Below are 23,426 nucleotides of genomic sequence, written 5' to 3'. Positions count from 1 at the left end.
GAGCATGTGCACTCATAAACACGCATATCCCCATACACATACAAATACATACATATGAATATATACCACACATGCATAAAAAAGAATTCAAATGCATAGTTATTTACAGACAATAAAGGGAGGAAGGTCTTATATAAGTTTTATATGCTCTGTGGCTTATTAAATATTATAAACGGTATTTCTTGGTGTAAGCACGTTTGGTCTGCGTGTCATCTCAGATGATATTGTAGCTACAGTAGTGTGTGCTTGTCTAATTGTTCTGTAGGAGGTGGAAATCATCCCCTGTTGGTGCCTTATGACACTCTGACTGCCAAAGAGAAAGCCAAGGACAGAGAGAAAGCCCAAGATATCCTCAAGTTCTTACAGATTAATGGTTATGCTGTATCCAGGTAAACATTTGTTTCAGAAAACAATATTTAAAACTGCATCACATTTTATGCTGAAAATGATCTCAGTGATCTATTTAAATATATATAGTATATTCAAAATATAAGTCAGAGACATTAATGCTCTTACTCAGTTGCCAACTGCATTCATTACTTTTTGTTTCTGTGACAAAATACCCAATGAAAGCACATTAAAGAAGGAAGTGTTGGTTTTGCCTTACAGTTTGAGGTTACAGTCCATCATGGGGAAGGTACAGTGGAAGGAGTATGAAACAACTTGTTACATTGTATCCATTGTCAGGACACAGAGAGTGATGTATGGAGCTGTTGAACTCAATTTCTTCCTTTCTATTCAGTTCAGGATCCCAGCTCATGAGATGGTTTAGTTTATATTTAGATTGTAGTTACTTTCTCATTGCTGAGATAAATACCCAAGCAGAAACAGTTTATGGGAGAAAGGGGTTTATTTCAGGCTTACAGATTCCAGGAGGAAGTATCATTGTGGCTGAAGATGCTGACTCTCTTCCATAGATCCATGGCAGATAAAGAATACCAACAGCCAGCAGACAGGAATAGCCAGAGCTCAAACTAGCTTTCCACACACCTAGAAGAGCTGTATTCAAGATCCTACCCCAGTGACACACATTTTCCCCAGAGGGACTTCTAGCCTTGGAGACTCAAGTCAAAATTTCAGTCTTAATCATAAATATCTCAGGCTATGGGGGTCATACATTCACATTCAAACCACCATAGGTTGGGTCATCCCATTTCAAGTAACCTAATCTAGAAACTTTCTCACACACATACCCAGAGATGGATCTCCATGGCGAATCCTGATCCTGACAAGCTGACAATCAGGACAAACCATCACACATCACAGTTATGACATAGCATGTTCAGAGTCCACGCCAGAGACATTAGTGCCTTCGTTGGTCACCATATAACAAGTCCTCTGGCTACTTATATTCTGATAGTTGGACAACCCCACAAATTCTGTTTGAAAAAGTCAATGTTTTACTAATTTTCATAGTAGTATATGCAAATTATTCCTATAATGGTAAATCTCATTTTTGCTGTAAGCCATAAGAAAATTAGATAACCTTCAAAATGTTTATTATGATTTTTGTTTTTATAAAATTTTTTCTTCTATGAAATGTTACATATATTGGCTTCTATATTTCATTTTTGCTTCTTCTAGAGGATTCAAGGACCTGGAGCTGGACACACCTTCAATTGAGAAACGATTTGCTTACAGTTTCCTCCAGCAGCTGATCCGCTATGTGGATGAAGCTCATCAGTACATTCTAGAGTTTGGTAGGTAGCTGCTCCTCCTAGCTTTCGTTATTCCTAGTTCTTGCAGCATCGGGTGTCTAATAATACCCACCCATTCATCCATCCTTCCCAATACCAAGTAAGGTATAACTGTTATGGGCAACTAACTCACCCAGAACTAGCACCAGAGACAGAGTGGAGAATCACAATGAACATTTATTATCACACCAGCAAAATCCCAGAGCAATCTCTTCCTGAGCAGTGAGCTCTAATGGCTCAAAGTTTTTATTTTATTTTTATATTTTTTTGATTTATATCTTTTTTTATTAGTTTTGTACTCAGTGAATACAGTCAAGTTGGTGCCATGGTTAGCCTCATCCCTGTCCTCCTCCCTCCACAAGGACCCTCCTTGTTGAGGTATGTAGTTCGTGCATTGTGGGGTAAGCCATCAGTTATGGGTAGGAGGAAATGTCTCTGTGTGTCACGACCTAACGTGTGGCTCTGACACTTTCCGCCCCCTCTTCCACAAGTTTCCCTGAGCTATATAGAGGCAGTATGACAGGCAGTTTGACATCATTTTGAGTTTTTTATATTATTGAATTACACTTCTAGGCTATGTGACTAGGAGTTACAAATAGAAAATTATAGAAGTGCAAGAAAGTTTGCCTCTAGCTATACTAATTAGGTAGCATATAATAGGCAGGATGCAGCTGCATAGATTGGGAGAAGATTCAGGGACATGTCAACCTGATAAAGGCTTGTACAATAGAAGCTTTAAAGCAAGGTATGGCTTTGGGACAAAGGGGCTTTAGAGCATCATTTATGACTGGTTTCTCTATCACATGTCTTCCAAAGAACAGCCAGTAAGCAAGCTAGTTGCTTGAGATGGGGTAAAACTTTCAGAACCTGAAAAGAAAATAATCTCAACTTGGTTTTAATCCCTTGGGAGGCAGAGATCAGAGGATCACTGTGAAATTAAGGTCAGCCTGGGTTTGAGTGAGATGCTACCTCAGAAAATTTTCCAATATCGTGTTATTGATTCCAATTTACAGATTTTTTTTTCTCCTTATGTGTATTGGTGTTATTGGTTTCTCACTTTGAAAGCTATATTGGGAAGAAATTACAATTTTGAAGGCAAGTAAAACTAATTAAACTACTTGTGTTACTTATTGGAAAAGAAAATCCTGAAATTCTATGGACTCTCAGATTTTCTGAACACATTAAAGGAATTGGATTTGGCAGTCATAGGGACACCGTTATATCTAAGCCTCTGCACTACAGGATACTTCATGACGCTCTTCTGGTGCCATGAGAGAACTGCTCCCATCGGTCAGGTCATTGTCAGCTCATGACTTTGAAGTCTCCGATTAGAGCAGGCAACAGCAGCCTGCCCCCACCCTGTCATTCAGAGACCCACCACAGTTGCCCTAGCTATTGATGCTCACTCTCCTGCCAGACCACCTCCCATCCCTGGCTGGTCATAAGACTGAAGGATGCAGTCTGTTCAGATTTGGAAATATAGATGCTTTGCTGGTTCTCCTTTCAGATTTGTTTTGCTTTCTTTTAGACAGGGTCTCCTGTAGACCATATCCCAGGCTGTCCTTGCACTCCCTATATTGTACAAATGACCTTGAACTTTTGATTCTCCTGACCCAATTTACATGTGCTAGGATGACAACAATATACCATGCTTAGCTCCTCTTTATATTTTTTCACTCCCAAAGTTTTTTTTTTTTTTTTCTTTTGTTTGTAATGCCCATTCTTTCTCTTTCAACATCTGATCTGGGCCCATCACCCTCCGGCCCTCAGCTGTGTTCTCCTTGGCCTGTAGATTTAGACTAGTTTCTGATACTTCACCAAATTAATTCTTGAGGACTTTTGAGCTGTGTTATTTTCTTATTTCCAGTCTCCTGAATTCTAAATGCATGAAAGATTTTCAAGTTGAGTGTCATTCTCAAAAAATTAATTTTATTTCAACTTGTCTCTTTATTTACATTCCAAATGCCTTCTGTTTTCTTCTTAGTCACTTTTTTCATGAAAGCTAACTATACAAATTAATTTATGATGCATGTTTTCTGTGCATGCGTCTGTGGTTTTTTTTTTTTTCCGTCTCTTTTTGTTTTGAGACGAGGTCTTGCTCTATTTCCTCAGACTGGCACCTGGAAACCTTCTTGCTTTCACCCACCTTCCTGGTGCTTTTTAATTATAGCTTAATTTGTGTTTTTTTTTTTTTTTCTGATAGGATCTCATGTGGCTGTGTTAACCTGGTATTTATTGTATACCAGGGTGACCTTGAACTTGCAGCAGTAATACTGCTTCAGTCTCCTAAGTACCAGGATTACAGAAGAACCCTGCCACAACCAGATACAACTATAAAGTTTTAAAAATAGGATCCCTAATTCATCACTAATAAGCAGCTAAAATAGTTTGTGTTAATAAGATTCTATCTATGGAAGTAATGAGGCACAGGTGAATCTTTGAAGCTTTATGTACAAAGTTAAATATTAAAATTTTGCTCTTCATTTAGAAGGATTTGATGTGGGTAGTAACACCAGGATTCAGTGTCCTCCCTCTTCAACTCCCCATCACTCTCTGTCTTTTTCTTACTCTGTGTCTGTCTCTTTAACTTCCTGGGAGTAAGACAAAAGAAAGAAGAAAAATCATTTGCAGGAGGGAATACATTTTCTTTTTCAACTTTCACATGGAGAGAAGAAACACATTTGAATGGTGGCAATGTGTTTAGGTCTTAATTACACTTTATTCATATTTCTAAATAATCCGTGGAATTCTGTGTTAGTAAAAAGGGAGTAGTGAGACCCTTGCTTCAAGGCCTCTTCACGCACTTGGTATACTTCATCCTTTCTACAAGGTGAAGGACCTTTTTAAGCTACTAAAAGGTACAAGAACCGAGCCCAAACAACTTTTTTTTTTCTTTTTTTTTTTTTTTTTTTTAGTGATTTCTGACATTGCACCTAGCCTTTTCAGATGGTTGAAAATAAGTGATAAGTTACTCAGGCAACTTGGTGAGACCTTATCTCAAAATAAAAAGTAAAAAGGAGGCTGAGATGTAGCTTAATGATAGAACACATGCCTAAAATGTACAAGGTCCTAGGTTACATCCTCAAGTACAGAAAAAGAATGCATTTATCTTGTTCTGACATTACAAAATAGTATCTATATTTCCTAAATTGTCCTGAATTTGTATGTAAGATTTGATGAAATACATCTCATTTTTTCTACTTGTAGTTGTAAAAGAACTTTTTAAAGTTCAAGTCAGTTTGATTCTTATGTTTATTTCAAATGTTTTAACTCTTCAAAATATTCTTCAAATTGCCATGACTATTATAGTTTGTTCTTACCTCTCCTACATATGTGTGCATGAACATCTTCCATACCTTTGAAGGAAGAAAGCAAACCCACTTTCCAAGATAAGGACACTGGATCAATTGAGTCTTAACCCTGTTTCATTTCTAGAACATGAATAAAACATGAGTGTCTTTGATTTACTTATGGAAAATATCTTTTGATACTGGTCAAAACTCCCTTGTTTAGCATAATCCTAATTTTGCAGCTGAATGTTCAGATTGCTATCCCCTTCGTTGTTGTGAGTCCGGACTTGTTATAACTTTCAAGGCATTTGATTTGAAAGCTAAAAGGAAGACTGACTGGATGGATGCAAAGTAGTCAGCAGGAAGAGGAAGGTGTAGGGGAAAGCAAAAAGGGAGGGAATAAGTAAAAACTAATGACATATGTAAGAAAGAAATATAACAAAACCTATTACTTCATATGTTAATTCTTATATGAATATAAACCAGTCTTGTTTTTGTCACATATAAGGCTTACATCCTGGCTAACTATGTACAGCAGTGTATACTCACTTGTCTCACTACCACCAGCTTTGAAAAATGTGGGACTTTGACTTTTGTCTACTTTCTCTTGATGATGTATTAACAAGATCTCAGGTTACATGGGGTAAATTTGCATTCATAAACCTAAGTATGATCTGGCCTCAGTAAGTGTTTTCTTTGGATTTGAGTATTTTTAAAAACCTGTTTTCCTCCCTAATTTACATTTCTTGAATGGATTTTACATTTAGCAATGCATTCCAAGATGTGTATTTTGGGTATCTAGAAATGTCAGAAGTGCAATATGAACCAAAAAATCTCTTCCTGTCTACAGATGGTGGCAGCAGAAGTAAAGGAGAACATTTTCCTTATGAGCAAGAAATCAAGTTCTTTGCCAAAGTACAGTATATAATCCATCCTGTTTATGCTTCAATATGTGTGTTTTCAAAATATACTCATTAGATCGTTGTCGTGTTTCAGAATGTACTTGTCTATAAATGTTCATTTCCAACACATAAATATGCTCTGGCAGAAAAATAACTGCATGAGTCATGTGGGGTGGATTTTCTGGTAGCATTCTTGGTCACACTTAAACTCACTCAGCATTCCCTACCATATTCCTCAAATGATTTTTGTTCTATAAAAATTCCAAGTTTGAGTTGTTTTATTTATTTACCTACAAAATGTTAAACTTAACAAATGTTCTTTTTATAAAGAGGGAAAGCATTAGATAATGTATGAATAAATATACAGCATGAGATTGACTGTAGATTTTATATTGTGGTATCTAGGTCCTACTTACTTTATAGATGAGTAAAATGAGGCTCAGAGCATATATTACTTATATGCAAAGTATATCCCATTGTTATCATGAATCCCATTTAATAAGAATTTATCAAGGATTCCTCATATTGCTATGACATTTATCACCTCCTTCAATCAAGAAAGGAAGAAGATGAAAAGGGTACCAAGTCTCCCTATTGGGCTCATTCACTTCCTCAGCATTCACTCTGCTCAACTCCTGTGTCAGACAATAGCGTCTGGCTTCTGGAATGTCAAGAGTATATATTATCTTTGTGTAAGTGCCTGTTGACAATACCTGGCATTTAACCTGATGACTGAATTACCACTGTTAACATTCTTTCTGTTGGTGGTTATTCCAGGTCATTTACTATAAATATCACATTTATGGATTTAAAACTAGCATGCTTTTGATTGATATTTGTCTTCTATTATGTTTCCAGAATTATACCCTAAATTGTATAGATTATTTTTTTTTCTTTCTATTCAGCATAACACTCAGTCTGTACAAGTCATCCAGGGAACTAGGTTGTGCCAAGATTCACACTGTCAATGATAGAGCTAAACTGACCAATCATTAGTCTCCACTCAACTGTAACCCTATTTGAGTCAGTTCTCAGGATGGTGTGAGGTTCATGCCTCTATACATACTTTTTAAATGCCCACCTACTCAGTATTCCTTGTAACTTTGTTTGCTGATGCTTAACATGGCTTACTTTCTATAATTCATTCCCTTGCCATATTTGCTGAGTACCTACTGTTAACCAAACTTTAAATCCAGACAATAGCACAACTTCCAAGGAAGCTTGATAAATGCATGTGTATTAGTCATTATGGAACTTTTACATTCCATGTGGTAGGAAAATGATGCATTATGACAGACAAGTTTGAATACTTGTGATGTCATAATTACTTTTTTTCATGTGCTCATTCAGCAAATACTCATATAATACTCTTAACATGAGATTCTGTGAGAAGCAAACTACATCAAATAGCAACTCTAGTGTCTGGGAAAGGACTATGATGTGCCACAAATTTTATAGTGCTTCTTTGTGTTTTGTGCCATACAAGCTGCTAGGGAGAGAGACTTTTTTCCAAAAGCCATACATATAAAATGAGCAATTAGCAAAGATATTGGAAGAACAGAATAGATGGGATTCCCCTTATTTGCAGGAGCTAACAAAGGCTTAATTAATGAAATGCCCCTGAGATAAAGTCTGGAAAACAGAGTAACAATGGAGAGTGTGAAGACCATTTTACATGGAGAGACTCACATGTACCAAGCCATGATCCTTTATATCAGGGTCAATTTTGTACAGAATTTCGACCTGGGCTTTGAGGAAGGGTTGGTAAGGGGGACACTGTAGGCAAGCAAGTGCCAGTGTGGCTTAGAGTGAGTCCTCCATTTCACTGTTTCTATTTGATATCTATAATGCAGAAATGATGGAGGCTCCATGCATAGTAGATATGAAGCCAAATGGCATGGTACTGCATTCCTTGCACTTCTCATATACAGTAGGGACCCAACATTTGGTTACCATGGGTGATTTTAGAGCCTATTTCTCATTGAGCTGTATTGTATGAAAACATTAGGTATATCACATTATTAGAAACTAAGGAGAACAATTTCAAATACTTGAAAATCTTAGAAAAGAAAAGGAAAGGTGCTCTGTTTTCCATAGTCTCATTCAACAAACCCTGCATCTTCCTCCTATACATGTGCCATGGGTGGGGTGGGAATGCAAAATCTGAAATGGCATGGGCATAAAATTTCCCCAAGTGTTCTCTCTGTACATCTGTTTTCTTGTCCTTTCTTTCAGGTTGTCCTTCCTTTAATTGATCAGTATTTCAAAAACCATCGTTTATACTTCTTATCTGCAGCAAGCAGACCCCTCTGTTCTGGAGGACATGCATCAAGCAAGGAAAAGGAGATGGTGACTAGGTAAAGAGCCATGATCATACCTCCTTATAATAGAGTTCCTAATGTTTGCATTTGGAACAGAGAACCTAGAGACCTTGAACTGGGATGGTGGGAAGAGTCTCCTCCCCTCTCCTCTAGTGACTTGTCCTCCCAGAATTCATTAGGCAGGGAAAGCTTCTGTGACTTAGGTGTTCTAGACATTGAGATCCTTTACATTGCTACTGACTGTAATCTTGGAGTGAGATAAAATATACAAGATGGAATTGATAAGTGTTCCATTTTTAGGCCAATCAAAATGATAAACACAATCCACAGGTAAAAATCTGGGGAAGCATTACCACATTTGTGCTCATGAAGAATGGCATTTTTAACATTTTTGACATGTTTTCTTGAAAATATAATATTTTGATGGGATTTTATTATTTAGCAAGGTGATATCCCACTTAAATACATTCATTTTTTAAAAAACTTCAAATTATGACCCAGCTTGGAAGACAATAAAGTAAAAGTACTTTCATTTTGAACATTTTGGCCCATGCAACTCCAGCTGGCATCTTGGAAATATCTTATTGTTTGTATTTAAGACCAAGTTTGAGATTGTGTGTGTGTGTGTGTGTGTGTGTGTGTGTGTGTGTGTGTGTGCATGTTTCTATTGGAAACCTAAGGTCAGGTTACTCAGAACTCTGCTAGAACTTAGCACACATGGGGATTACATTGTTGAATTAATCTACCTTTTGTTACATATTGCTCAAAATCCATACCAAAGTTTTAGAATGTAATTGAATAAAATTTCTATAAAGACAACTGAACTACATAAACCATGTACAGAACAGTAGAGAAGCACTTTTTGTTGACTTTCATACTATGTGAAGTGTCATGTCAATGTATTAGATAGAGTGAGATGTGACTGAGTGGAGAGATAGTGGAGAGAAATTAAGATTTCTGCCTTGTATTGTGTTGACAGATGCAACTTGCATGGAATTTCTCATTTTTTTAATTTGTTGTCTATTTTATTGGTAGACCAACAGTCTGTCATAAGATGAAAGAAAGCATTAAAAATGCCACCAAGCTTTCCTGAATAATAATTTTCCTGTAAGATAGATAAAGCACTGTATGCACCACAAAGAGAGGCAACACAGTAGTATAACTTGTTCCACAAGCTGTCACTAGATGGGGAGGCAGTATGGTGTCCCTTTCCATGATGTGACATCCTACCTCTGTCCACTTGGCCATGGCCTTGGTTCCTACCTTCCCTCTGAGGGAAGAGGTGGTACTGCAGCAATTCTAATGTGCAATCCACCTCTTTTTGTCTTTGTTCCTGTGGATTTTGAGGCCCCAAAATGGAGGCTTTGAGATCCCATAGAATATGAAGAAGTCAAGGATGCAGCAAGATCTCCTCTTCTCCTAAGGGGGAAAGGCCTGCCAGCAGTTTGTGACCAAAACCTTGTTCCCACAAGGTGTTGGTAATTTAGGTGTTACTCAGTGACATAAGCTATGAGATAATATATTGAGATAAATAGCTAAAAAATGAAAAATTAAGTAGTTTCTACCTTTTAATTCTCTCTTGCTTTATTATCTTCAGTCAGTGCCAGATTTAGTCTTGGAAGTATTCACTGGTCACTCCAATACACACACACAGCATATATATATATATAATTTTATTTGTAAACTTGTGGTACACAGTTTTCATGTTAATTATATATAAGTGAGGCATGAAATTATATACCTCCCTAAAAGAAAATTAGTCTATGATCCATAACACATGGTGTAGCCCTGGTACCATAAATCCAAACCATTGCTTTCTTGTGCCACCCTTGGATGATATGCTACTGAGGCCCTGAACTACTCTTACTGATGAAATATACTGGAATGATTTTGGTTGTGTCATCAGAGTGACTTTACTTAATAGAAAGAGGGTTGAAAAATTCTTCCATTAGTATTTCCACAAAAGATATTTATGTCTTTCACAATTCCAGCACAGAAATGAAATGCATAGTAGAATCAACTCATTTCACGTTGGCACTTTAGTGACAAACATAGGAAGTTGAATTCAGAGAGAAAAAATTCATAGAAGAGCAAACTGATATGACAGTGTTAAATCATGTCATGCATATATGCAATGTGATATGCAGCCATTAAAATTAGGGTGGCTAGGAATACCTAATTTAGTAAAATAATCATCATAAAAATAAAATAAAAAATTTAAAACTACTGACTTAGCTTTCAATAATATTTGACCTTGTATATATAAAATATACAGGTAAGAAATGAACCTAATTTTAACAGTTGTTTTGTATGAACTATATATGTATTATTGATATTTTTATTTTCAAGTATCTTACAAGTTTTATAATAAAAACCATCTATGAAAGTCCAAATATTTTTTAAATGCCAATAGCACCATGACAATAATGGAAATGCAACTAATTTATTTGATTTATTGAAATGGAATCACTGAAACTTTTAAATATCTCATTTCTTATTATTTAAGTTAAATATTAGAAGTTTAATGGATAAAATATTGTTGATGAAATTAAATCTGATAAACTTTTAAAATGTGACCCTGCTACTATGAGTAGATGAACACATATCAAAGCAAATGATAAAACAGTGTTTTTTTCTTTTTTCTTTTTGTATTTAACAGTTGTTGGTAGTAGTAGTTTCATAGGTTTGAGTTAATTTCTCCACAGTTAACACTGATGTTTCCATGAGATAGGTACTTAGATCTCTGCACTAAAGATTATGTACTGAGCATGTACTTGTCTAAGATCACCATCATCTTACCTTAAAAGTATAATATCTTCTTTGTGCATTCTTAGAATGTACTTTGCCATAGCAAAGCACATAGACATGATATCACCCTGAGAGGAAAGTCCTACTGTGTGATGCGACTTTAGTGAAGTCAAACCATTACCATGCTGGCTGGGTTTAGAAGAGCTAGAGATATCACAAATAATGTGATTCAGGATGATTTTAAAGAGTATGTAGACTGAGAAAGGAAATGTTTGACAGATGTGTAGAAGCATATGAATAAAGGTTGGAATCTGCAAATTTAGGGAAAAGATAGGTTTTATAGATTGTGATGGATACCTACTTCCAGAACAGGGCATCTCTTCCCATAAGTCATTAGGGCTAAAATGGCAATGAAGCTTTTGAAGTCAGAGAAGAATCAGAATTTCCCTTCAAGAAGGAAAGTCTGGCAGCAAAAGTAGGCTGGGCTGTGACAGGTGTTAAGAGACTACAGCAGCCACTTGGGCTCTGAAATGGGAAGTGCCAACCTGTTGGAGAGTGCTGCCCACTCCTGAATGCCTACAGTGTGCCTCCTGCTACCCAAGGTCTGCAGGAAAACACATGCAGACAAGAACACGGTCCTGCCTTTAGAGAAGCTAGGCACATAGCAGAATAGATACATCCATACAGAACAACCATACAAGATTTGTTGAAGAATATCAGTGGATATGTGCACAGAGTGCTTAGGGCATAGAAGAGAGTATAGTGCTAAGAGATTCTGGACATGCGGAGCACCTAAGAAGATAAGATGGCGAGACTTCATAGTAAGCATTATGAGGAGTAGTGAGGAATCCAGCAGGACACCCCACTCAGAGCCTGAGTAGTTTCAGCATAGTTGCTGTTATTCAACAAGCAGCTGATTACAGAAAGAAAATTACTTTCCAAAAGAGGATGGCAAATTTGGTTAAATACATTTGGTGAAATGCATTGAAGTGTAAACAGATAATTCAGCTAGGGACACCCTTCAGGTATGTGCCACACAGTCCTTAAGCAGACATATTGAGGGATGTCCATGCAATCCATGCTCAAATCTGTGCAGACAGATGAAAATGAAGGCATATGTAGAGATCAAATACAAATACTGGAAGAATTCATCCATTTGGAGGAATTTCAGAAGTGGGTCTTTGAAGAACATAGAGCATGTTTAATTAGGAAGGAAGGGAAAATACTGCTATCAAACAAAATCCAAGAGCAGTAAGCATTTGGAAGATTGAAGGATTTGCCAGTGCCAACAAGAGCTAGCTCTTCCAGAAGCATAAACCATTCTTAGATTTGCTGATTGGTAGTATCATGAGTGTTACAGGATGAGGCAATGAACAAATATGGAAGAAGTCTTAAGAAATCTTCAGGAATTCAGATCAATATTGGTACCTGCAGGAAGCGGAGAATGGGTACAATATTATTGACAACTTTTATGAAAAACTAGAGATTAAGGTTTGTAATAACCAAGCCTCAGGATTTTCCCAGAAACTCTGTAGGACCTAGACTTTTGTATCTGTTAACATACTTGCTAAGGAAGCCATAGAGATGGTGAACTCATTTTTCTATGGCAAATTCTCAGTGATTAAGAGAGCGAAGTGGAATGAAATACAGAATAAGTTGTTTCCAGTAGAACATCTAGGTGTGGATGAATCAGACATAATCAGAATAAATTGCTTTCTAAATTCAACATCACTGAGAATAACTCCTGTATTTAACCCTGAATTCTGAGAGTAATGGGTAAAATATGTAATTTAAAATGCATTCAATTCCAGGGATCTGAAATTGTTTTTTTGTGTTCAGCTCTGACTGTGGTCAGTCTCTGTATAGGGACAGATATTCTTATGACAGTTTTCACACACAGAGTCATCCATAGAGCTCAGTAGATGAGGACTCCTAGGTAGAATTGCTCTCATTTTATTGTCTGTTTATATAAAATTATAGCATAAATAATATAGATCCATGTCTAATATTGTATCTAATAGATACTTATATAGATAGTTATTTTTAAATTTTTCTCTATTAAATGATGCCATAAGACCCAAGACTCACTCACACATTTGCAGATAAACATTTTCTTGAAAAAAGCTACAATATTTCCTGTGTAATTACTTTTTCCCAATAAAAGAGTCTGGCCAGGGTTTGGAGAGATGGCTCAGTGGATAAAAGTGCATAAACATGAGGATATGAGTTACACCCCCAGAATGTATGTTAACAACAACAACAATAAAAAGATGACCATTCCTGGTCATGCCATTAACCCTAGTGTTGAGGGAGGTAGAAAAAGACAGATCGCTGGGACTCCATGGTCAGCTATACTAACTGAAAGTATGGGGCCCTCTAGGTTCAGTGAGAGACTCTGTTGCAGGAAAATGAGGTGGAAGAGAAATTGATAGGCCATCCAGCATTTACCTAGCCTTGGCAAGCATGTCCATGAAACACATCCATTTGCACACACATGAGCATAACACACACACACACACACACACACACACACACACACACAAAGCAGTCAAGGTACATGCCTTGTAATCCAAGCACTCAGGAGGCAGAATCATTATGATTTCAAGGGCAATCTGAGGTACATAGCAAGTTTGAGGCAAGCATGGATTATATGTAGCATAATTATATCTCGCAAAAAATCAAAACAATTTTTAATTAACTAATAATTCCACATTGACATAAAGTGAGGTATGTGGCCAAAACTGACCATGAGAGATGTCAACAAAGGTTATTTTACTTGTACCCTGACAGAATCCCGTACACATGTTTTCCTGCATGGCTGGTCTGAATCTCTAATTGAGTACTCTGTGTGTTCGTGCACCAATGGTTCTGGAGAAGGAAGAGCTTTCCCAGAAAGCCTGGCCAATGAGGGTATCACTGACTCTATTGGGAGAATGCAGTAAAGTGTGGGTAGACCCTTACAGTGGTTCCTCCAGGTTGGAATACTAGGAGACCAGGGTAAGGGCTGCTTCCCAGAAGCTTAGAAATATGTGGCCAGAGATGAAAATGTCAGTTGTAACCTGCCAGTTTAAGTGCCATAGCAGAGATTTGCAAGTAGTTGGAAGGTGAGATCTTTCAACCAGGGAAGACAATGGTAGTGAAGGGATGAGCATCCAAAATTATCTTAGTGGGAGCAGCAAACTTGAGCTGTGTCCTGGGGAAGTAGGTATGGAAGCAATAGTAAGGACTATTTGGCATTAGTAAGTACTAGTTGGCATTAGCAAGGTATTCCCCAGAAGAGGGACTTTTGGGAGTCTGTGGTACAGAGGCTGAGTCAAGAGGCAAATGCTGGGATCTCACCAGAGAGCTAGTGATTTCTGGGACTACAGGTAATGGTTACTTGGAATCTCCCATAGCTAATTGTCATGAAGAACTTCCTGGGAACCTGCTCTAGGGAGATAAGAAACTTGCTCAAATTATTCATTATTACTGAGTTCTTCAGTGATCCCATCTGTAATTTCTTCAGAATGATAATCAGTTAAAATTCTGTTTCTACTTCAGAGTCTAAATTCATAAAATGGTTGGTATACATGTAAGGGATGGGGTCAAAGAAAGACATTTTGAATAATAAAGAATGCAAAAACTTAAAGTAACATTTTTTGCCCAAGGTATCATATGTCTGTTGTAAATAATACAATGATAATAAGTAGGTATATTTGGGCAGATTAAATTTTTTCCTTGTGGTATTTCTTTAGTAATATTTTCTGGGGTTCATATAGAATGCTTTTATATTAATTAGCTTTGCTTCAATTTTATTTTTGTTTCTTTACTTATAATACGTGCTTTTTAACCATGTTTGTTAAGATATGCATTCAAAGACTCTTTTCGTTACTACTTTTACTCCACATTCTGCTCAGAGAATTGATTCTTTCTGCGTGACATCATGTTGCTTATTTTCTGGCTCATATATCAGCTGTTTTATTTTTCTTTTTTCTTCTTTTTAATTTAAAAAAAATTCTCCCTGTCTTTTTCTACCTTCCCTCCCCCTTCCCTTTTCTCTTTTGTTTTTCTTTTGTCTTCAGCCTATTCTGCAAACTTGGAGTTCTTGTCAGGCATAGGATTTCACTGTTTGGTAAGGAGACCCTTGAAAAACTATCAGCATGGCCACTGCTGGGTTTCTTTGCCATTTTTGCACTGTGTCGTGTGCTGCTGTGTTGCATGGATGCATGTTTGCATGGCTGCATGCATGGTCATCATAGGCAAGACAAGTTCCTCAAGGTTACAGTCAAAAGGAGGTCTGTGATTTTTCTGTATCAGCATAAACTGAAAATCAAAGGTATTTTATCAAAGATAAAAAGAAATACAATATTAAGTTCTGTCACATTTTATTTCAAGCATACAATAAAATCAGGCTGTTGGATTTTGATTATCTCTGCAAGAATAAGGAATGAGCAATATAAATAAAAATTTTAAACTGCACTTGTTTTCAATGCTATTAACTATAGATATGCATGTCTATTGCATCCAGCTTGATAGTTGGGACCATGGAGCCAAAAAGCTTCACTTGAAAAAAGTGGCTTTTCTAGCACCACTCACAACCCCCAAATCAGTTTGTGTTTGCGTCTGAGTGTCCACGTGGTTGAAGCCTCTACTCTGGAGCACCTGCTTGCAGACAGCCTTACAGGGAGGGCACTGGCCCTCCACACAGATGCTTGCCATGCATACATGTTCTTGCATCCAGTTTTATAAATGGACAAAGCAAGTTTGAGACCTTTGCTCTTTAGGTTTTGTGGTATATTGAGAAGTTTTTAGTAGTAAAACATAGTGAGTGATACATTGATTGAAATGTTAAAAGCTTAATTACATTTATACAAAGGACTGAAGATTATAAAAATACATAATTTCTGCAAAGTGTTATAGTGAATTACTGAGAAATACACATATATACACACACAAACTCCCCTACTCTTACATAAACATACACTCAACTTACATTCTTTGAGGAGTGATGGGTTTTTGGTATAAATAGCTAATACTGTACTCTGTAGCTTCCCATATTTATGATATTTGATGTACTTGCATTTAGAAGTTAAAATGTATATTTTCTATATATTGACCATGTTTTACATTATTCTTGGTTATTTGAAAGCAGTGGGCAACTATGTTCAGTATAATTTACATCTGACTGTTATTTTGAACTTCTCACAAGTAACAATTTACATGAAAATTATTGAGACAAGATTTTCATACACCCTTTAAATTTCCCATAGCTCAAATTATTCCAATATCCTCTGATTTTTGTCAGAGTTTGCTACCCAATGGCATATAACTCTGATAAGAGCATATCACTTTCAATCTTTGCATACTTGTTAGTAAGCATGCCATTTTCTGTTACTCTACTTCTAACTTCCCTCCTATATCCTCTTATTTTCCTAAATCTCACTATGTCTACATTTAAAAAGTTGAAAAATTATTACAAATATAGTAAAGTATACAAATCTTAACCACAACCTAAATTTTTCACAATTTTCCTTTGACAATATTTCACATAGTCAAAAGCCTTCCTGCCCATGCCATTTTTCAAATTATAACCTTTCCCCCAAAAAAACTGTTTATAGACTTTCAATATCAAAGAATAATTTTACCTGTTCTTGAATTTCTATTGTTTCTTTCAAATATATCACTTAGTGGCTTTAGTGGTTTGGTAATGGAAGACAAATGTGTAACATAATTCACTAGTCCCCTGAGGAGAGGGAAATGAACTATTCCTTCTTTATGTAATCCTACTAGTATGTTTATGTATTGATTCCTTAACAGTAAGTACAGTTATTTAATTTTCAATAGGAATTTGTTGGAGCCCTATTTTATGACTCACCTTTTTTGTTTTACATAATTTTATATATTGCTTACATTATTAAATTAAATGTCTCCTACCGCTTCAAATTTGTTTTAGCATTTACCTTTTAATTAACAAGCCTCAAAAGGCCTTTATTAATCACATGTATTTTAATACCAACTTGCCTAATAAGGAATCTTTGTCTTATCATATAAACATCACATAGTATAGTTGAAACCTGGATTTTGACTAATATGAAGCCCAGGAGGACATGAACACTGGGCTGTGAATATGTACATCTTATTTTTGTCAATTTACCATCTGAATGAAGGAGTTGCCTGCACCTTAATTTTTTTCCTTTTTGCAGTAGGTTGATATCAATGCTAATCTTAGTGATATGTTGTACCAAATATAATATGAGATGGTTATTGTGATGTTGTGGAATTTATAATCTTGTATCTTTCACATGTAAAACATTGATTCATTGGATTTTTTAAATTCTTTTTTATTAGACCCTAGATGAATCAAATTAAATACAAACACAATATGGAATGTGGCTATTCAGAATAGATGCACATAAAGATATATATGGAAAACAAGTAGTGTGGCTTGCTACAGTCACATTAATTTCTTTTTATTCCTTTCATATATACTACATATACATATATACATATCTACATATACAAATGTATATAATTTTCCTACATTCTGACAGGAAATAAATTGATTATCAAAATCTATTTCATGTACTGTTTTATTTTTGCAACTTCATGATCTTACCTAGTAGTAAATTAAGAAAGATTTTAAGGTTAATGAAATGATATTTAAGTTTAATGAAAATTAGCAAAACTAAAGATGTAGAAAAATGTACATTAACCTTATATATGTCAGGAATTGGGAACTAGAGAGATATAGTAAAGTGTCAGAGACAAAATCCTTGACCTGATGAGATCACTGTGGATAGCAGGTTCTTGCAGGCACTGAAAAATTTAATCCATAATACAGGCCAAATTGTAGGTACATCTGTAATCTGTATGTGCAGTAAAGTTATTCAGACATCTGAAGAACATTATCAAAATTTTATCTCCATATTTGCATGTATCTTTGATCTTCTGTAAAATATTTTCTATACATTGGAAATACCTTATGAAAATGGAAAAAAATCATCAGAGTTTGTATGTATCAACAGTTCTTTGAGGCTTTTGAACCACTTCATTTTATATGAGAAAATGGTAAGATTATTTTTACAAGGATGAATAAGATTTATTATACCACAGAAATGTGATGAATCAAGTATATTTTGGGAGGGGGCAAGAAAATAACATCTTGTCCAAACATAGGCTTCACTATTTGTATTTAGAAATGTTTTCTGATGATTCTGAATAGGTGCACACATTAATTCTGGAGCTTCAGTTTGGACATGAAAGCACCTGGACAGAATGATAGGTGGTAAGGGTCCAATTTGTCATTTTCAAGGATCCATTGTTCACTTTAAAATGTTTTTGTTCTGGGTTAGGGAGAATTCTCAGTGGTTAGAGATGCTTGCTTGCAAAGCCTGCCAATCTGGGTTTGATTCCCCGGTAGTCACATAAAGATAGATGCACTAAATGACACATGTGTCTGGGGTTTGTATGAAATGTGAAAAGACCCCGATGTGCCCATCCCCCCACTTGCAAATAAATAAAAATACTGAAAAAAAATTTTCTTCCTACTACTTCTCTCTACTTTTGCTAGCCAGGAATTTTGATTTTACAGTCTTTAAGGCAGTGAGAGTATACCTAAGCCTGATTATGACATTGAATCATTCTGTAATTTTATAAAGGGGACAGAATGTGATGACAGGGCAGTGCATTGCCAGATATAACTGTGTGTGCCTAGCAGCGCTTTATTTTTGCCGGAGATGAGTGTTCTGATGCTTTCAATGCATTATTCTATACCCATTTATTGTGTCTACTATGTGTGAGTCATTCTCTTAGATGTGAAGATGGAGAACTAAAGATTTTTCTTCTCACTGCCACCCTGAGGTGCATATATGAGCACAAGACCAAAGACACCATTCTCTCTGAATCTCTTCCCACTCTGAACTGCTCTTGACCATCATGACTTCTTCAAACTCCAATCTTGTGTCATATCCCTATGTGTTTAGTGGTTTGTACTTCTGTAGAATAACACCAGACTCCTTAACCTAACCATGAGTACTCTATGCTGGCTTCCTGTTGGCCTTACTTTCAACCTTTTCTTTCTTTCTTTCTTTCTTTCTTTCTTTCTTTCTTTCTTTCTTTCTTTCTTTCTTTCTTTCTTTCTTTCTTTTTTTTCTCATTCTCCTGCTTGAGCTTGTCTGACATACTCTCCATTTCTTCATTGTAATGTTTCCTTTTCTGCTCAGGCTCTTTGGGAGCAAAGGTTGTTGGTGCTGCCATTATTACCTGGAAGGTGATCACTACACATAACTCTACCTTCTGGGTTCTTCACAGAGGGAGTAAACCCCTACCCTTCAGGCTCTCAGTTGTCCCTACAGGGCTAAACAGGAAGTGTGACACATGATGGGTACTCTAGATATCTGCTGAATAAGTGAATGATTGACCCAACTAGATTCTATGCTCAATAAGCCTATAATCTAAATAGAGAAAATAAGAAAGTGAACACAAATAACCTACCTTTTAGGTTTTTTTTTTTTTTCTTGAGACATTAAATAAAACATATTATCCAATTATCCTATAGTTTAGGAGTATCACATTTAAAAAAAAATTCCTTTAAGAGGCTCATTTAAACATTTAGGATATTAATCTCAACCCATCATGTTCTTTTCCATCCTAGGAGCTACTTGAGAAGACTGCCAAAACATTTATACTTTTACCTTCCAGTTTCTGGTGAATTTCTTAGTAAGACACCAAGCCCTCCAGACTCTGCTCAGTATCAGTAGAGAACTTCTCAAGCTTTGACACAGAGACATCTAGGAATTCTTATCTCGTAGTCAGTACTTGGTACATGCTAAGTATGCTGCCCAATATTTCTTCTAGTTTCACCTTCTGCAAACTACTGAAACATATTCAATTTAAACTGTATCATGAACCTTATTGTTGTGTTTGGAACAGTTTTAAACTTAAACACTGACTGATATAATAGAGTAAAATCTTTCAACTAGTATTTTCTTCCTAAACAATAAATTAATGGATTAGTTTATGTTAATAATTTTATCTCCAATGTTTCAAATTTGTATTTCTTGAGTATTTCTATTTCCTTACTCATATCTTGCACCAATCTTTTTGTTGTGTTATGTTGATATTCTGTTTATCTGTAGTCTCCTTCAAGAGTATTTTTGTCTTTGATTGCTTTGATTTCATTTTTTATCTCTTTGTGTATATTTAAAATCATTTTCTTCAATTCTCTAGCATTTCATCTAATTCATTCTCACTAGAGGTCATTACATTTGGATTTATAATTTTTGAAAGAGTTATGTTGTCTTAATTTTTTTATATTATTACATTGATATTATAGTATTACATTGATATTTTACTACCTCTGGTTACTTCATTTCTTGGGTTTGCTGTTTATCAGCTGTATTCTTAGACATGTAGATCAGAAATTATATCTTCAGGGTAGGATCCCAAGGTGCCAGATGTGGCTTCTGTATTACTCCCAGAGTAATGGCAGGAATGATCCAAGCTAGTGGGTATGTCTGCTGTGTAAATGTTCCAGTAGTGAATTAACAACAATGTTCCTTTTGAAATTTCAATAATTGCTTGTTGGTAAATGAACAAAGGTGGTATGCAGTATGCTAGGGTTTTGGTTACTTAGAAGTTAGAACAGTGGAGGGTGAGTTACAGTGAGGAATAGTATTAACTTTCAATAAGATGGAGGTGGCGGAAGTGTCTGAAAGAGGGAAGTTTGGATACTATTAGTTTCCATGCATTTTAGAGGTTGTTGAAGCTATAGAAGGTTGTAGTTATAGAGTTATAGGAGAGAGAATATGGAAAAAAACATGGGAAAGAGAGGGAAAGTAAATCAGTTGTATATGGAAAGAGCAGTAGAGAGATCCCAATAGTAGGCTGGGTGTAGAAAAATACAGAACAAACCTAACATCCAACTGAGCAATATCCATGTACAAAGTTAGTATATAATATATATGCATGAGTGGGGGGTTAGAGCCAACAAAATGAAAGGCTCAAACCAAGATGGCATGGTAGTTCATACCTATAATCTGTTAAATTTGGAGGCTGAGGTATGAAGCTCCTGGGGAGCTCTCAGCTGGCCTGGGCTGCAATGATTTCCTGGTCAGCCTGGGCCAGAGTTAGACCCTGCATTAAAAAAAAGGCATTAAAAAATTTAAACATAGCATTGTGATCTGATATCATGCACAAAGGGGCCCTAGATGAAACTAAGAATTGGGGAAACAAGCAAGAGTGCTGTTTTCTTGGTGAACCTGGTACCAGCACAATGGTGAAAGAGACAGACATAGGGAACAATCAACTTCTACCAAACTGGATTTCTAGAGACAGAGGCTCCCAAGACCTGAAGCAGACCTAAAATGAATCCAACATGGCACAAGGAAATTTGTGGAACAGGGTGTGGAAAGAATGTCAGAGCTACATGTTGGGTCATGATACACAAAGACATTGCCTCCTACTCATAATGGACATTAACCCCACAAAGCATGACCCATATTCCACATCAAGGAGGGTCCCTGCAGAGGGGGGTAGTCAGGGAGGAGGCTAGCAATGGTATCAACTTGACTGTATTCACTGAGTACAAAACTAATAAAAAAATTTTAAACATATCCAAAGTTACAGTTAACCCTAACATACAACTTATTTAAGAATGGTAAACTAGACTAAACATATATCAGATCTATTTTCTTTTTCCTTTTTCCCCCACTGTAGCAACTTAGCCTTATATGAAAGGTATAGTTAGTACATATACTGTAATGCCTATGTACCTGCTTTGGGTTATGAATTACCCTGGTGTAAATCAGCCCTGTACCTTTTAGAATGTTTTTCTGTCCTACCTATGTTGAGTTGTGGAGCTGGTTTTCTCTTTGGCTCCCTATGAGCTAGCCAGCTTGTTAGGTCAGTCTGCTCTTTGTATCAGCTGAGCTGGACCCTGCATGGGAAGGGATGGCTCTTATTCCTTTGTGTCCTGTGATCTCTAGTGGTGTTCCTGGTGCTGGCATGGGGAGAGAAGGTTGTGGAAAGCTGTCTGAAGTTGCACTGGAGCACCTCAGCTGGTCCCTATTGTCTTCTTCTAGTTATTTTGATTTTGCAGGGCCTATATGATGGAAGAATGCTTCCCAGTAGTTTCCCCTGCACTTCTGGCTGAGGCAGGGCTAGGCCAGTAGAAGCACTTTACAGTGGCTGCAGACTGCAGCCCAATTTTTCCTGATTGAATGCTACTAGCTCCCTCTTGCTTCTCTGCTGGGGTTTCAGCTGGGTTAATAGTTGCTTATATATATTGACTTTTTGGTAGAAGTGTATTATATGTCACTTTGCCTCTTTTTTCTAAAAGGTTACTTTGGAAAGGCTCCTATTCCACCATTTTGACTGGAAGTTACCTATGTTAATAGTTTTGATAACTCCTCTCCCCAAAATGATTCATATATTTAGATGATATTAATATATAATTTACATCAAGGTACAGATTGTCCTTGTCATGTCTCATATGGTACAAATAATAAAGAAAAATCATTTAAAACACTAAAGATAATGCATATCTGTGAATCAATTGTGAACTTAATAGTCCAGTCATGCACAGTTTACTACTATTTTCTGATCATTATTGTGGCTGGAAGACCATTAAGGTTTTCCTCTAACTGAAAGTTCTATGACATACTTGGCAAAAATAGAGTTTTCTAGATTTAACTATGAAAGAAATATTGGAGCCAGACATGGTGACACACACCCTTAATCCCAGCACTCAAGAGGCAGAGAAAGAAAGATTGCTGTGAATTTGAGTACAGCCTAAGACTACATAGAGAATTCCAGGTAAGCCTGGGCTAGAGGGAGATCTGCAATGAGAATTATATTACAAAAATATTAGGGCAAGATAGATATTTCTATTTCTTTCCAATGAAAATACTATGGGAGGATTTCTAGACTTCGGAGCAAATGAACAGACATTCAAAATACGTTCTCATTTTAACTAAAACTTCTCACTAAGTTTGTTAACCAGTAACTTTTACTGTTTTTCAATATTATGGGATCAGAACTAATAAACTCATTGCCATTCTTTAATTTCTCTCATGATTTTGAGAGAAAAAAATTTATCTTCTCATATAATATAATTTCACATTATTAACAAGGATTTTGCTGATGTTATTTACTTTTTTGAAAAAGATAATTTAATAAGATGTCTATTTAAGAGCCATGTTGTAAAAATAGAGAATACAAGTGAGAATGCTTTGAAGAGAGAAAGTCAACCTTATAAGAATCACCTGCATGTCAAATTAACAAGCAGAAGTAGTTCATGACAGGTCAGATATATTGTTGACAATTCTCAATTATCTTACATATAATAACCAGAATAAGTGTCAGAAGTGGTGGCTCACACCTGCCACTTGAGCAGTGAGGCAGGAAATTTTCATGAGTTTGAAGTCCGTTGGGCTACATAGTGAGATACAGGCTAGCCTGATCTGCCTAATGAGGCTCTGTCTCAAAAAA

At 36.2% G+C, this 23,426-nt stretch overlaps 1 protein-coding gene across 5 annotated transcripts in view; it reads left to right on the top strand.

Annotated features, from left to right (window-relative positions):
- The window catches only part of Ryr2 (ryanodine receptor 2), a 737,098-nt gene that overhangs the window by 583,609 nt on the left and 130,063 nt on the right, over nt 1–23,426 (top strand). For all 5 annotated transcript variants that reach the window (XM_045151997.1, XM_045151996.1, XM_045151994.1 and 2 more), the window contains 5 exons: nt 266–389; nt 1,585–1,700; nt 5,838–5,902; nt 8,125–8,246; nt 15,020–15,069. In XM_045151997.1, the coding sequence (XP_045007932.1) occupies nt 266–389; nt 1,585–1,700; nt 5,838–5,902; nt 8,125–8,246; nt 15,020–15,069 (477 nt within the window). The remainder of the gene's footprint in view (nt 1–265; nt 390–1,584; nt 1,701–5,837; nt 5,903–8,124; nt 8,247–15,019; nt 15,070–23,426) is intronic.

This window comes from Jaculus jaculus, chromosome 6 (assembly GCF_020740685.1).
Source record: "Jaculus jaculus isolate mJacJac1 chromosome 6, mJacJac1.mat.Y.cur, whole genome shotgun sequence".
NCBI classification, from domain to species: Eukaryota; Metazoa; Chordata; class Mammalia; order Rodentia; family Dipodidae; genus Jaculus; species Jaculus jaculus.
Note: the sequence above shows the minus strand (reverse complement) of the source record. Positions and strands in the feature narration are given on the sequence as shown.